A 14,071-nucleotide genomic window follows, 5' to 3' on the forward strand; every position below is an offset into this window, starting at 1 on the left:
AAATTTTTTCCTGCTTCCAACAACAAATATTTTGGAAAACATTTCACACACAGGCTGAAAACTTTGGAACCTATAATTTTAAACAGAAAAAACATACATTACCAAAAAGTAAATAAATAAATATTATACAAGTCATGGATTGCATTTTTCTTTTCTACAGACACACATTGCATATTCCTACAATGATTTCCCTAAGTATTCCACTTATAAACTATCCGCAAATTCATTTCTTTCATCAACAGAATGAGATATGACCAAAAATACATCACTGCATTTGTATGAACATGAAAATTCTAAGGCCACAAATTGATCACTTAGCATGCTATGACAATCAGATACACAACTATTTTTTCCCTTAATTCAAAAATCTCCTCAATCAATCTATGACCGGAAAATGAACACCCAATTTCATCATGTCTAAAAAGAAGTTTTAAACTTCACTTCAACAGTTTGCTTACCTGACCACCCAATAAATTACTAGACACAACAGATGATTTTGTGTGTGCATGACGATTTCTCCTTCGGTGATGAATGTGATGCTCATGAGGTGGTGGTTTCAGTGGAGTTGAGATGGAGGCACCACTGAACTGGCCACACAGTTGGTGCAGAAAAATTTGATTTTGGGGAACAACTGGAGATTCTTCTGGAGGCATGGTGGGTAATTGTTCTATTCCTTGACTACTAAATTCAACTGGTGGCTTCAAACTTGATGCTATGCATTCTTCCTCCAGCTTGACAGGACCTTCCAACTTTCCCTCTTCAACTCCTGAGAAATTAAAATGAAAAATGTTACACTTTGTTTTTGTACCACATCACTGAATGAAGATCAAAATAAATACACAAAAATGTATCAAGCATGGCATAAGCTCACAGGATCAATTAAATTCTACTTTAACAAATAAATACATTGATCTTAAAAATTTTGATGCAACTAAAATATTTGACTCATTTGGGTGGCTTTTTCATGATCTAATTTTGACTTACTTGGTTCCAAAATACAGAATTTCATGATTCCAATGTTTTAACAAATTTCTAACAGGAAAACTTTTCAAAACTCATTGAACACTTTAAAAAAATTAAACTAACAATTTAGTTTGTCATGGGCGAACTTCACCCTTTATACGCTGATATTTTTATTAAACAGCTGTGGGTAGTCATTTGAGTAATTAGACAAAAATTTAAGTAGACTCTACAAAATCAAATTGATTTTGGGCAATGACATCATACAAACAGGTTAGGGCCTCTGATTAAACCTTTTATCAACTGCAGAATGAAGTTCACAGCCATTCAAAAAATAAACAACATTTGGTTGACATCAAAAGGCATAAATTTTCAAAATGCCCTTTATTGACAATATCTTTTTAAATACATTTAACTCTCGATTATCCATGTGTGGATTACCAATTTTGCATATGATCCACGGTCTTCTCTTCCTAGCACCTCAAATTTTAATAAAATTACAATCGTAAGATTAGCTAAACGCTTTGAAATTTCAATATACTTTTTTTTAAATAGAGGTTTGACATACCTTAGCTTTCTTTCAAGTTTTCAATTTCACAAAATAAAAAAGTTGTCAATTGTACGTTATGTTTTAATTCAAAAATTTTGGTACCATCCATACTTCCCCATTCTCATTACCCTTGCATTAATTTGCCCTGACAATTCCATATTCCCCTTCAATGCAGAAATACAGTTTTACTACGCAACAAATAGGTCACTAACTATCTGCACTGCATTTAAATTGTTATCATATTTTGACTTTGAATCAATACCAGCAATTTTCGCCAATATTCATTCTTTGCCAATCATTTGTTAATTAATGGCTACATGATTGGTTTAGTTGAGGAAATAATGTTCTGCTATTTACTTGATAATAGTTCCATATTCTTGAAAAACTACAATTTTATAAAATGGTTGAAAAAGTGAAAAAATTGAACTTTCCATAGCTAAAAAAGGAGAATTAATCACAGGGAATGTAAAAGGAACGAGTCCTTACAAATCCATTTGTTTTATGACTATATTTTCCACATTATTCGGTTATCCGTGTTTCCCAATTACCATGATTCATCACGCATCAATTACCATGGATAATAGAGAGTTTACCATGCATGCATGCACAACATAACTTTGAAGCACACTCCTTAAAGTCGATTAACTGACACAACCTGATTTTTGTAGCCAAGATATTTGTTCTTATTCCCTGCACTGACACCAATAACGACAGTTTTATTATTGAAAGTCCATTAAAATTTATTTTAAATCTAGATATCTGGGCTCTTCTTATGACATAGAAAATACCTTGGGACTGCAGTAGACCTATTGAAGTAATGTGGCTACATTCTACAGTTTACTTTAATTACTGGCAAACCATTCAAGCGAATTCAAATTTACATTTTAGTGATGAAGAAATTATAATATCTTTTAAAGTTGTACCTCACATTAAATATCGTCATATATGATTATAAAAAGATTGCAAAAAAGAGAATCAGTACATAGATGTTTTAATGACTTTTTAACAGTAGATAAAAAAGTAATCACAATTAGTTACTAACAACTATCATGACTTTGGGATATTAAATAATAAATTCAGATGCTTTTTCCCTTGAATTTTTAAAATGATCAGTCACTTTTAAAAATTATATCATGCATAAAAGTACTTAGAAAAAGAAACTGGAAATGCAAAGAAGAGAGGGAATACTGTTACTTCACTAAGTCATTCCCTCATGTGCACCAAAATGCAAGAATTGTTTAATAAAGGCAAGATAAAAATGAGATAACTAAAATATATATACATATATATGCTATTCTCCCTGAAAATATTTCTTACCTTCAATTACATGAAGATTTATTAAATTACCTGAAAAAATGAGGAAAATACAAGCTTGAGCAAGGTAATAAAATAAATAAAACAAACATTGAAAATTAAGGACTATAATTTAAAGGATCACATATCTACAGAAACAATCAATAATTATCAACAAATGGCAAACCTAACTACAGGGAAAAATTATCTGGATCTAGAGAAATATTCTATTTGTGATAATGCAAAGTTGTAATTTTGTGCATAATTTTCCCAACTTTTCAATTACCAAATTTTCTTTCCCAAGCTAAATAACAGGATACGATCTTTAATAAGTGGAAGCATTATTAATAATCAAAGCCATCATGTTCTCTTTCTTAGGTAAGGAAATACTAAAGAAAATAATGCACAAACATCAGTGAATTAATAATCAAAATCAACAGCATAAACATGGCATGAATTACATGTCAATATGTTAATAAGCCTTCTATAGCAAAGCATAAAGCAATTACCACTTATTATAAGCAGTCTAATGATATATAATCAAGAACATAATTAACTAGACTGATACAATATTATGAGTTTATTAGGGAACAGTGCAGCTTAAAATTTTAATTTGATGTGCAAATCAGTTTAAAGAAAAGATTCAAAGTTTGAAAATATGAATATCACCCAAATCCATTAGAATTCGGTATATTTCCAAATTTTCCTGTTTGCTAATGAATATTCAATATTCAGTACTATGCACTACAAATTTATGCCTCAAATGCATATTCAAATAATGATTTCTTAGTTTCCATCAGCTCTTGTAAAAATAATGCCAATTTGCCAATATATTTTTCGATAATAGGGGATAACACAGGGAAGACAGTTGAGGAAACGGAGTGTAGAAGCATTAACCAGAAAAAAAGATAGGAATGGCAAGGGTTAGAAGATACATATTTTAGTAAGAACAGGGAGACAGGTACAATAAAAGAAAATGTTTTTAGTAAGAACGGGGAGACAGGTACAATGGAAGAAACGGTGAGCATAGCATTAAAGGGATATTGTAAGCCACAAACAAAACCATAAGAATAGTTACTCTGAGAAGAACAAGGAAACAATTGATTACAGACAAGGTAATTAGGAAAATAGATGAGAGAAGCAAATGGAAGAACATACACATATATTTAGAATTACAAGGAGATGAATAATAAAATGAGGTGGAAACTAATAGGGCAAAATAAGCATGATTGAAGATGCATTGCAGGGATACGGAAAGTTTACGAAGGAAATGATAAAGTGGTGCACTGTAGGGAAAGTTGAAAGTACCATCAGGAAGTAAGAAGGAACAACCAGTGCACACTATAAGAGATTCGACGGAAATATTATTATTTGAACCAGTTAAGATTTAAAAGAGATGGAAAGAATAAGTGGAGGATCTACAAGGTAAAAATATTAAGCCAAAAATTTTAGACATAAAAAGAAAATGTGACATAGATGATGATTTGGGGAGGCATTTGATTGCAAGATAGAAAGGGCATTTAGGCTGAAATACTGAAATAAAACAAGGCCTAGGAGATTGGTAACAACCCTGTAGAACTACTTCAGGATTTATTAAATATGAACGGAAGAATTTTTATTGACTCATTACATAGGAGGAATTTGGCAGAAGGATTGCCTTAGATCAGTGTTAAGTTTCCATCCCAAAACAGGAAAAAGTAGCTGTATGTAGGAACTAGAGAAAAGTTTGATTTTACATGAAGCAAAAGTGGTAATTAAGATCATCAATAAAAGGATATAGAGGAGGACAATTGATTACTTATGGGATGGTCACTGTAGTTCAGGAAGAGGAGAGGTAATTGAGTAGGCACAGTAGCAATGAGATCACTATTAGACAGGCACCTAAGAGTAAAATTAGAATATATTAACGTTTCAAAGATTTCAGAGTGTATGTAGAAGGAATTTGGAAAAATTAATGATTCTACTACAGAAGAAGGCATTAGATTGGACAGACATGTAACTTATCCACAACTTGTACATGGGTCAGCCTGCTCATGTGCTTGTGGTGAATGAAGAGTTGGGATGGGCAGTGTTATGAAGAGGGATATGACAGGGGAGCCTATTATCACCCTTGCATCAACAATGCATACTTGGAGGAAATGGTAAGAGAGTCATTGGAAGAAATGGAATTAGGAATGAAATTTGGGCAGAAATTCATAAAATCACATTTATGGGCGATCAAGCTTGAATTAGCCTGTCACCCAAGGGATTACATTTACTGCTAGGCACATTAGAAAATCAGTGTGATATGTATGGGATGAGAACTAATGTAAATAAAATGTACTTAATGATATTTTTGAGAAAGAGGAAGTCAAAGTTTAATGTTAAAACAGGAGGGAAAAAACTAGAGCACCTGGAAGAGTTTACCTATCTCGGCAGTGTTTTCGACCTAGATATTCAACATAGTAAGGTTGCAAAGAGAATTGCATAAGGCCAACAAGCTTTCACCAGGAGGGAATTATTGACAGGGACATTTAGTAAGGATGCTAAGAAAAGACTTTGGTATGAAGCATGGGGCCTGGCATGGCTCTGAAACTTGGCCACTGAAACAAGATGAAAGGTGTAGGTAGATTGGAGGTTTTTTAGGTGCATATGTGCAAAAGGCAAAAAAAGGTAAAATGGACAGAAAATAAAGGATAAATTACTAGACATGGTATGGGAGGAGAGAGAATTGTAGGGAGAAATCCAAGGAAGGCAAGAAAGATAGTTGCTGAGCATTTTAATTGGGGATTGAGTGTTGAAGACTGTCATAGAGGGGAGAACGTTAGGAAGGTGAGGTTGGAAAGGAAAAGGATAGATGTTGGACAGAATGAAGGGAGGTAGAAAATATGCAAAAATGAAGAAAGGTTTAATGTGTGTATGTGTGGGGTGTCAGGTTGTGCATTGCTAGATAAAGGTAAGAACTATAGCAATGCAGAGACTGTGTCCATCCAAAACCTATCTTAAACAGAAGATTACCAGTAAATGAAAATATTGAGATTCAAATAAAGTTCAAGTTATTGTAATTTGACTAAAATATTCATCATAATTACATTTATTTTAGGTATTCATCACCCCTTCCTTTTTACTCGTAAAAATACTATCATAAAATGATAATCATAAAAGTTATTCATATTCATATATCTCTACAAGATTTACGTAACTCAAAATGATGTCATTTCATCTCTAGTTATCAAATTAAAAGAGAACATATAAGCTGTCAATTTCTCCTTCTCGGCCCCTTAAGAATAAAATTCTAAGCATTAAGGAAAGTGGATACCCCATAACTTAAAATATATCAACCAAAATTATACTTGCATAAGACTATACCGATTCCACTGCAAAATTAAAATTCACATTGGAGAGTCAATTTAAAAATGAGACCAACCATTATAAAATGGATATTTTGATATTCATGATATCTTTGGTGGTTCCCACAACTTTGCATATAATTTCTATTTACCAGGTCCATAAGGTGTCCAAAAATTGTGATAGGGACCAGTTACAAAATGAATCATCCCTTTTTGGTAAAATAATACTGTGGGTAAGATTTAAAGTAATGAAATAGGAGATTAAAATATGATTGATTTGATACTAAAACATCAATCTATTTTAATAAATTATTATACTTTCACATAATACAGTTTTTACACCTTACTTGAAGCTAATTATGCCTCCCTGGGAAAAAAATAGTCTAGTTTGAAAAAATCAACAGAAAAAAATCACGATACTTTAGAATATTATTGAATTAAAATATGGCAGTATTTAAACTACAAATTGAGAAGGATTTTCAACTTTAATGGTATGTACAACAAAGTTATGAGACTAAAAAGGTTTCCAAGATTTGTACAGAGCAATGCAGCAGATTTTAGATCATTTGAAAGAAGCTCCATGGCAATTAACTTTAAAGTGGTGTTTTCTTAATAATTTTTTCATCTAAGAAAATCATACTGCTGATTTCAAATGATTAAAGGATATTGTACACACGAAAAAACAGAATTTTTCCAGATATATATAAAAGCGGAAATTAGATGTCCCTACATTTAAAATTGTATTTGATAATAAAAATTTTTATTCTATAATACTTGTTTGGCATTGATAAATAATAGGAAGACATTTTTATAGAATTCATTTTAACTGGATATTGTTTTGCTGCAAAAAATGTTTTTTATTCCATTCTATTCATTAAATCAAAGAGCCCCATCTTAAAATAAATGAATGAAATCTTTGCCTCATCTTGATGGAAGAAGGGAAATATTTTTCTACAACAGATGATAATGATACTCTAACTGAGATCCAGCAAGAAGTCACAAAGAATGCTGCTTAATCGCACCTTGACTAGGAACTCCTGAAGTAATGTAACGAGGCGTGGGACGCTGACATGGTGTTGACAGCTCAATTTCTCCAGCAAGTAGTGCCTCCTCCTCTTCCCTGATGGGCCGAAATGTTGAAGCGGGCCCAGGAGAGAGGCCCCTAGATGAGAGACCTGGAGAGGGACCTCGGGCGCCCATGGCATTGTGAAGGGGAGGAGTTGCCTTCTCCTCAATCCTGGCAACAGCAGCGGCCCCCATTTCATCTCCCATGCTGGGAACCCTCTCCAACTCCCCTCTAACACCAACACCTTCAGTCTCCAGTTCAGATCTAGCTGTGTCATCCGACCTGAAACATGGTAAATGGAGTCAATTTTTTATCACAAAACAGAGAGGGTTAATAAGTATAATCACCACATTAATTAGCAATTTATAATTCAGTTGGCACTGTAGCCTATTTGGTGGAGTATTTTTTGACCAGATGGTCTCAGGTTGGGATTCAAGTATTGATTCTAAACGCCTAAAATATTTAAGCTGTTCAAATTTCTGGCAACCACAACTTTCTGGAAAACAAGATAATACAAAGAAAGGAATTTGCCAAAATTTCCATCCATTTGAATTTCATATACCATTGGGTTTGCTATGAGTCTACTTAAATAAATAAAATTCAAAATTCAGGTTGATTACAGTGAAGATGAATATAATTGTTCAATAATCATTCACATCTAAACTCATGATCATTAACAAATGATTAGGCTGCGCAAAGCTTAGTTGATACAAGATTTGAATGAAAAATGAATCATTCATGATTCAAGCAAAATGAATAGCCAAGTAAAGTTAGGGTGGGCATGCACAGAAGTAAGAGAGGTATTCTTATGCAAGGTAGTTGCACAAGGACTGCTATTTTTACACAATGTGAATGAAGAGATTTGTGTGTAGTACATGGTTCAAGCAACAGATTAAACCTTCAAAATGTAAGCCTAACCTTGTTTAATAATCCTACACTGTTAAAATGATATTTAAAATTTAATTTTAGTAACATAAGACACATTGTATTTTCTGCCCTTTACCAATTAGTGATTTTAATTCTTTCTTTTCTACTAAATTTATTTGGATATTTAACTTCAAAATTGTTCTTTATATGTCAGTTTGAAAGTGTAAAGGAAGTATTTTAACTAATTATATTTTTTACGGAACAATTCACCCATTAACTTTGGTTTGCTCATTCATTTCAAAAAATCCTTCTTCAATGTTTAATCATTATGCATACACAATATAGCATGATGAAATGTCAAAACATAATTTTCACTTGGTACAGATAAATATCTATATATGTATGCATAAAAGATGAATTAGCATTGGGGATGGATAAACGATATCATTTATTTCCAACAAAAATTCTCATGACAGCTAATAGTCATTGCAGATTAACATTCAATAAGGACTATAAATAAAGTGGATAGTCTTACCTTGCGACACTACCAGCATCATCTGTATCGACTTCACACATCCTTTCATAATCAGATGCCAACACATCAACACTCCAAGCCTCAGATCCAGTTTCAGAGACATCCAAAAGCTATCAAAAGAATCATTAGGTAATCAAAAAAGTTTTATGCCGAAAGGATATATGAAAATCTTAGGTTACCATTTCCAAATATCTTTTAATCTGTAAAAGCACCATTGAAATTGGGATTTTAAGTCATATTTGAAAGGAAATATCAACTCATTTCTATGAAAAGGGCAAAAAAACATTTTTCATCTAAAGTTCAATGCAACATATGAATTTACAAGCTGAAGAAAAATATCTAAAAGCTTAAACTGGTTTCAGGTTTCTATTTCTGACAAAATAAGTTTATTTGTTTGAAAGGGAAGAAAGAGACAACACAGAAAATTATTTTTGCTATAAAATAGAACTTTAAAATTGAAGGAAGACATAGAGAAATAATACAGGAAAGATTTTGAAACATAAAGCAATAAGCACATCATAATTCACAAAAAACCTGCTTCATCTACAAATCGACAGAAACAACACTTTTTGAAAAGCAGGTTCAGAGGTGAGAGTGACAGGACATTACCAATAAGAGTAATTTTCCACAGAATTCAAAGTCTGTGGAAAATTACAAACTCTTTCAATATGGACATAATGGTTTGGGAACTTTGATATACATTTAAAAAAAATACAAGTTTGAAATATATGGGCTTCTTAAAAGTTTTTAAATTCAAAAAATGAAAGGTTGTTAATTATTTTTTAATTTTTAAATTTAACATTTTTGCACTATCCGTACTTTCCCATTATCATTTCCTTTGCACTCATTAGCCCTGAGAATTACATATTCTCCTTTAAGGTGAGCATATGCATAGCTTTACTATGCAACTAAGTCAAGTCATTAGCTATCTACAATTCATTATTTTAAATGGTATCACATGATAATTATGAATCCATACCAGCCATTCTTTTTCAATATTCGTCTTTTGCCGGTGATTTATTTTTCCTCCTAACTATGTCATTGGTTTAGCTTTCTGAGGAAAATATGTTCCCCTATATACTTAATGATGGTTTTATTCTGGAAAACTATAATTCCACTCTTATTAAATGGCTGAAAAAAGAAATAATTGTGCATTCCATCGCTAAAAGAACTTGAACTAATCAAAAAGAACGAATAAGGAGTCTCTGCATTTATTACTGAAATTCAGAAATAATCAAGTTATGTGATAAAAATGACCATTTTTCAATTGCCCAGCCAGATAGGAAAGTTCTAATTACCCTAGCTTACTTATAATTTACAGCATATTCAGCATTTTAACATATGCTTCGCCATTCCAATACAGCCTAATTTAATCTCTCCATATTTTGGCAAGTCAAACACTACAATGACAAATTTCAGGTCTCACCTGTCCCGAAGGGTCTTGCCTGGCACCACCAGTACTCCCTAGGCCACCAGGCCCCAGGGTACCCATTAGGCCATCCTCATTGGGGAGTGAGAATAAGGAGAGTAGAGAGAATGAGGGGGCACCCACAGCGGCTTGTCCCACAGACACGTGGCTCAGTTGGTTTGAGGGATTGGCTTGGCCTAATGCAGACCCAGAACCTGCTGAGTCCCTGTTTAGGTCAACTGTTTCACTATCACTTGCGAGAACATCAGTGCTCCATGTATCACTTACAAGTGACACAGTCTCGTCACCTGAAAATTAATTTTTTTTAAATTCAATCATTCTGCACATACTATAGACAGTAGCCTTTCAGTTGTAATGCAAATATTTTAACCTCAATCAGTATAATTTATTAACATGTTACTCCAGGCCTTAGGGGTGATACTGTTTATTACAGTGGTTGATCAGTTATTATGGTTTATGGTTCAAATATTGACTGGTACCGTACACATAGCAAGAGGTGCTGTGAATGATTTATTTAGGCTGAAAAAACTTGATCAAAAGCATAAATATTCCTGAAAACAATGTGAATAAGTTTTCCGTTTACACACTGAAATTTTTTCACAATAATCAAATAAAATTTTGGATGTATGTGCATAGGAGCATTTGTGCATTTATATTTCTGGTACTACAATACCATAGCACTCTCAATCTGAAAATGCTACCATATACTGGTATTGATTAAAACATCACAGCTAATTCCTATGGAAATTCTAACTTTTACTCGACCTTTAGGCAACATGTCATTCTGCAAAATATTAAACCCAACTCTAGCAAATGTGTTTACCTTCAATTAGTTTTTTAATCTCAAATTTGCCAAATTTGTCATCAATATCAGATCTCGTTTGCTGCTGCTGCTGTTGGTGTTGCTGCTTGGACACAGGATGACGATGGCGGCAGTTGGGAGGATGTGGGCCTCCCCTCATGCCATGAATGCCCCCAATTCCCAGGCCGCCCTCACCACTGATCCCTTCCAACCCAGGGCCCATGGCATCATTCCCCCCCACCACGTCTGCCCCCCCAGGTATTCCCCCGACTGCTCCTCCCACCCCACTGCCATCCTCCTCCTCTGCACCTCCACTCCCACCCACCCTGTCCTCCTCCCCATCCCCCTCCGTTATTTGGGAAGATGGAGTGTCTCGACCTGTGTACAAATACAAGGAAAGGAGTGAGAATAGCAATCTTTATGTCATCTTTGGAGTTCATACGATGCATGATCTATTTAAGTAATAACATCAAGGTATTTAAAATCACTCATCTTCTTGGTAGCAAAAAATCATGTTTCACTATCTTATATATTTGCTATATTGTGCCAGCAAAAACAATATCACTTTTATTTTCTAGCACAGAATTTTGGCATTCTGAGTTTTCATGAAGGTTTGCAACCAGTTTCATACTTTCTGTCATTCTTTTTCTGTGTGATTACAGTTTGGACTGGTAAATATTCAAATACCTCTTGTCTTTGTACAATACCCATGTCTGGAGTAGAATTTGTACCCACAACCTTATGTCATTATTTATTTCCATGGCTTTTACATTTTAAGGTTCTACCTTTTCATTCTACTTAGAATAAAGAATAAATAAACCCACACAGTACACATCCATAGGGTCTGATTTTTATTCAGGCCAATTTTACCATTCAATAGATAATTGCACAAGATTTGGTGGTCTTTTCAAACCTGTCAGATGTGCTTTCAAGTACCATATGTACAATTGCAATGGTAATTTTTATAGATACAAAGCCGAAGTGTCTATTAATCAAATCTTTGAATATGGAATTCAAATGGAAAATGTATGCATCACTGTTTTCTAATCAATCGTTTTAATTGCAATGAGAGGTATATTATAATTCAATGAGAAAAATATAACAATAGTTTATCCTTGTTTCTATCTGCTGGGCCACTAGTTCTTTAACCAGGTTAGCACCTGACTAGGGTGCATTTTTGCTTCTTGCCATCATACAACCACCCCTTAAGTTTTTCCTGTGACCTAATCTAATTATAGCGCAAATAATGTTCCCATTAATAAAATGTTGGAAAATTAGTTCCCAATTATCACCCATTTCCTGCAATAAGCCATATCTGATACACTTGATCTTCTATTTACTGTCAAAATGAATTCATGCTACACCATTTGAGGGCACATGTCATCTGAAGCTCAATTGTTTCCACATTGAAAACCAGGGGCAATTGCTCCTATGTAAATCACCATATTCATGAAGTCTTTAGGGGTTTGACTATTATTTGACCTTTTATTTTATCATAGGTCTATCTAATTTTTCTGCTTCTAAAATCCATTATCTAAAGAATATACATTATGTACATCCACAGAAGCGACATAACCAGAATATCCACAGAAGCAAACTAACCAGATATATTGGGTGTTCCTCTGGAGGAGACATTGGCAGAGACCATGTCTGAGAGATTGTCCAATGCTAGCTGATCTTCCTCGCCAGGTCCACCCACGCCCCCATTCCCTTCTCCCCCTCCCCGCCTTTTGCCCACCCTCCTGCCCCTCCTCCCATCATCTTCTTCCTCCTCCTCTTCCTCCTCTGTGCCTAACTCCAGGGAAGAGGCCACGCTGTGGTTTGAAACAGCTTCCTCCTCCTCCACCTCAACGCTCCTTGTTTCATCCCCAACATTCACCCCATCAACCTCTCCCGGTTCCAGGGTGGACACTGTGGGCACAGCAACATCAAAATAAAGACCCAATTCTACAATGAGGCTGCACAGGCACTTGCCACTGGTTTGGATATAAAATCAAAGGATTCTCCAAAAATATTCCTCAAAAATATTTCGATGATGTTCAAATTCACTTGAATGAGCGGTAAAAGTTAATGTTGAGTGGTGTCATCTCATTTAAAGCATTCAGTCAGGAGTAATAGGTAGAGATCACCACCTCACAAGGCTTTTTCTGTTCCTTCTATGAACATGAGACCTAATCTTCATGCAATTTCATTTTAGGATGTGTACAGTTAAGCAATATTTTCAATTTTCACCTTCACTTTATGATAATAACGAACAAATATATTTTAATACAAGTAAATAATAGCAAAATGAATACAGCAGTTTGAAGATTAAGTTTTTAGGAACTGTTCAAATTTAACAATTGATCTCCAGTTTAAATTTTAATAACGACAGATCCATTTACTCAAAACAGATGCAGAATTAACTTCTTAAATTAAATCTAAATCAGTCAATCAAAAAGATAGCTTTCATTGAAGTTGATGTCAAAGATAAGGATTTCACAGCTCGCAGCCTTGCCTGTGAATGATTCAATGTAATACAATGTCTTATTTAATGCCACATAAATGCAGGAATTGGTGTGACTAATATAGTCACCTACTGATGAAATGCAAGAATTTCACAATATAAGAGGATAGCTTAAGAGCTCAAAAAAAATTATCAGAGAAGGGAAGAGAAAAATGAAAATGTCGTAAACACCCTTGACATAAACTTAAAGTTTAATACTATTAAATTTTATTTTGTGGAATATTACTATTTTTAATTAATCATGATATTCCACCATATCACACCTTTGTCCATAACCTTTGCTTGTTCTTTCTTTCTATGTACACCACAACTCACCAATTGAGCCCTCATCATGGGACAGGGAGAAGCGTGTACGTTTTCCAGAGAGCTCCCTATCACCTATATTAGCCCCTCCAATCAGCGGAACGCCACCTGTCCTGACTCCAGACACACCAACCATGCTATTTCTACCCTGTCGCCTTTCCCACTCCATCTCCAAAACCTGCCAAACAACCAAACATAAACAATAGAGGAGAGAAATAGTCAACAGTACAATGCTTTTTCATTTTAACATTTGTGTAGATAAAGAAGAAATTGCCAATTGAAGTTGGTGTTGTTATGAATATATTTTACACAAATTAGCCATTTAAATAAATTATTTATTCTATGATTCATATAATTTTAAATCAGATCTTAAAGCTATTTTCACATTATCTCTCAGGATTTTTTGCTCAAAAATTTTTACCTTGGTAAAA

At 33.9% G+C, this 14,071-nt stretch overlaps 1 protein-coding gene across 1 annotated transcript in view; it reads right to left on the bottom strand.

Moving 5' to 3' along the window:
• The window catches only part of Gapvd1 (GTPase activating protein and VPS9 domains 1), a 62,457-nt gene that overhangs the window by 21,515 nt on the left and 26,871 nt on the right, over positions 1 to 14,071 (bottom strand). The window contains exons 13-21 of the mRNA XM_071591580.1: positions 13,653 to 13,818; positions 12,570 to 12,742; positions 12,434 to 12,503; positions 10,853 to 11,209; positions 10,027 to 10,316; positions 8,601 to 8,710; positions 7,155 to 7,480; positions 2,828 to 2,857; positions 459 to 766 (exon numbers count right to left, since the gene is read on the bottom strand). Of these exons, the coding sequence (XP_071447681.1) occupies positions 459 to 766; positions 2,828 to 2,857; positions 7,155 to 7,480; positions 8,601 to 8,710; positions 10,027 to 10,316; positions 10,853 to 11,209; positions 12,434 to 12,503; positions 12,570 to 12,742; positions 13,653 to 13,818 (1,830 nt within the window). The remainder of the gene's footprint in view (positions 1 to 458; positions 767 to 2,827; positions 2,858 to 7,154; positions 7,481 to 8,600; positions 8,711 to 10,026; positions 10,317 to 10,852; positions 11,210 to 12,433; positions 12,504 to 12,569; positions 12,743 to 13,652; positions 13,819 to 14,071) is intronic.

The sequence above is a fragment of the Hetaerina americana genome, unplaced genomic scaffold (assembly GCF_022747635.1).
Source record: "Hetaerina americana unplaced genomic scaffold, ioHetAmer1.1.p SCAF_1, whole genome shotgun sequence".
In the NCBI taxonomy this organism is placed as follows: domain Eukaryota; kingdom Metazoa; phylum Arthropoda; class Insecta; order Odonata; family Calopterygidae; genus Hetaerina; species Hetaerina americana.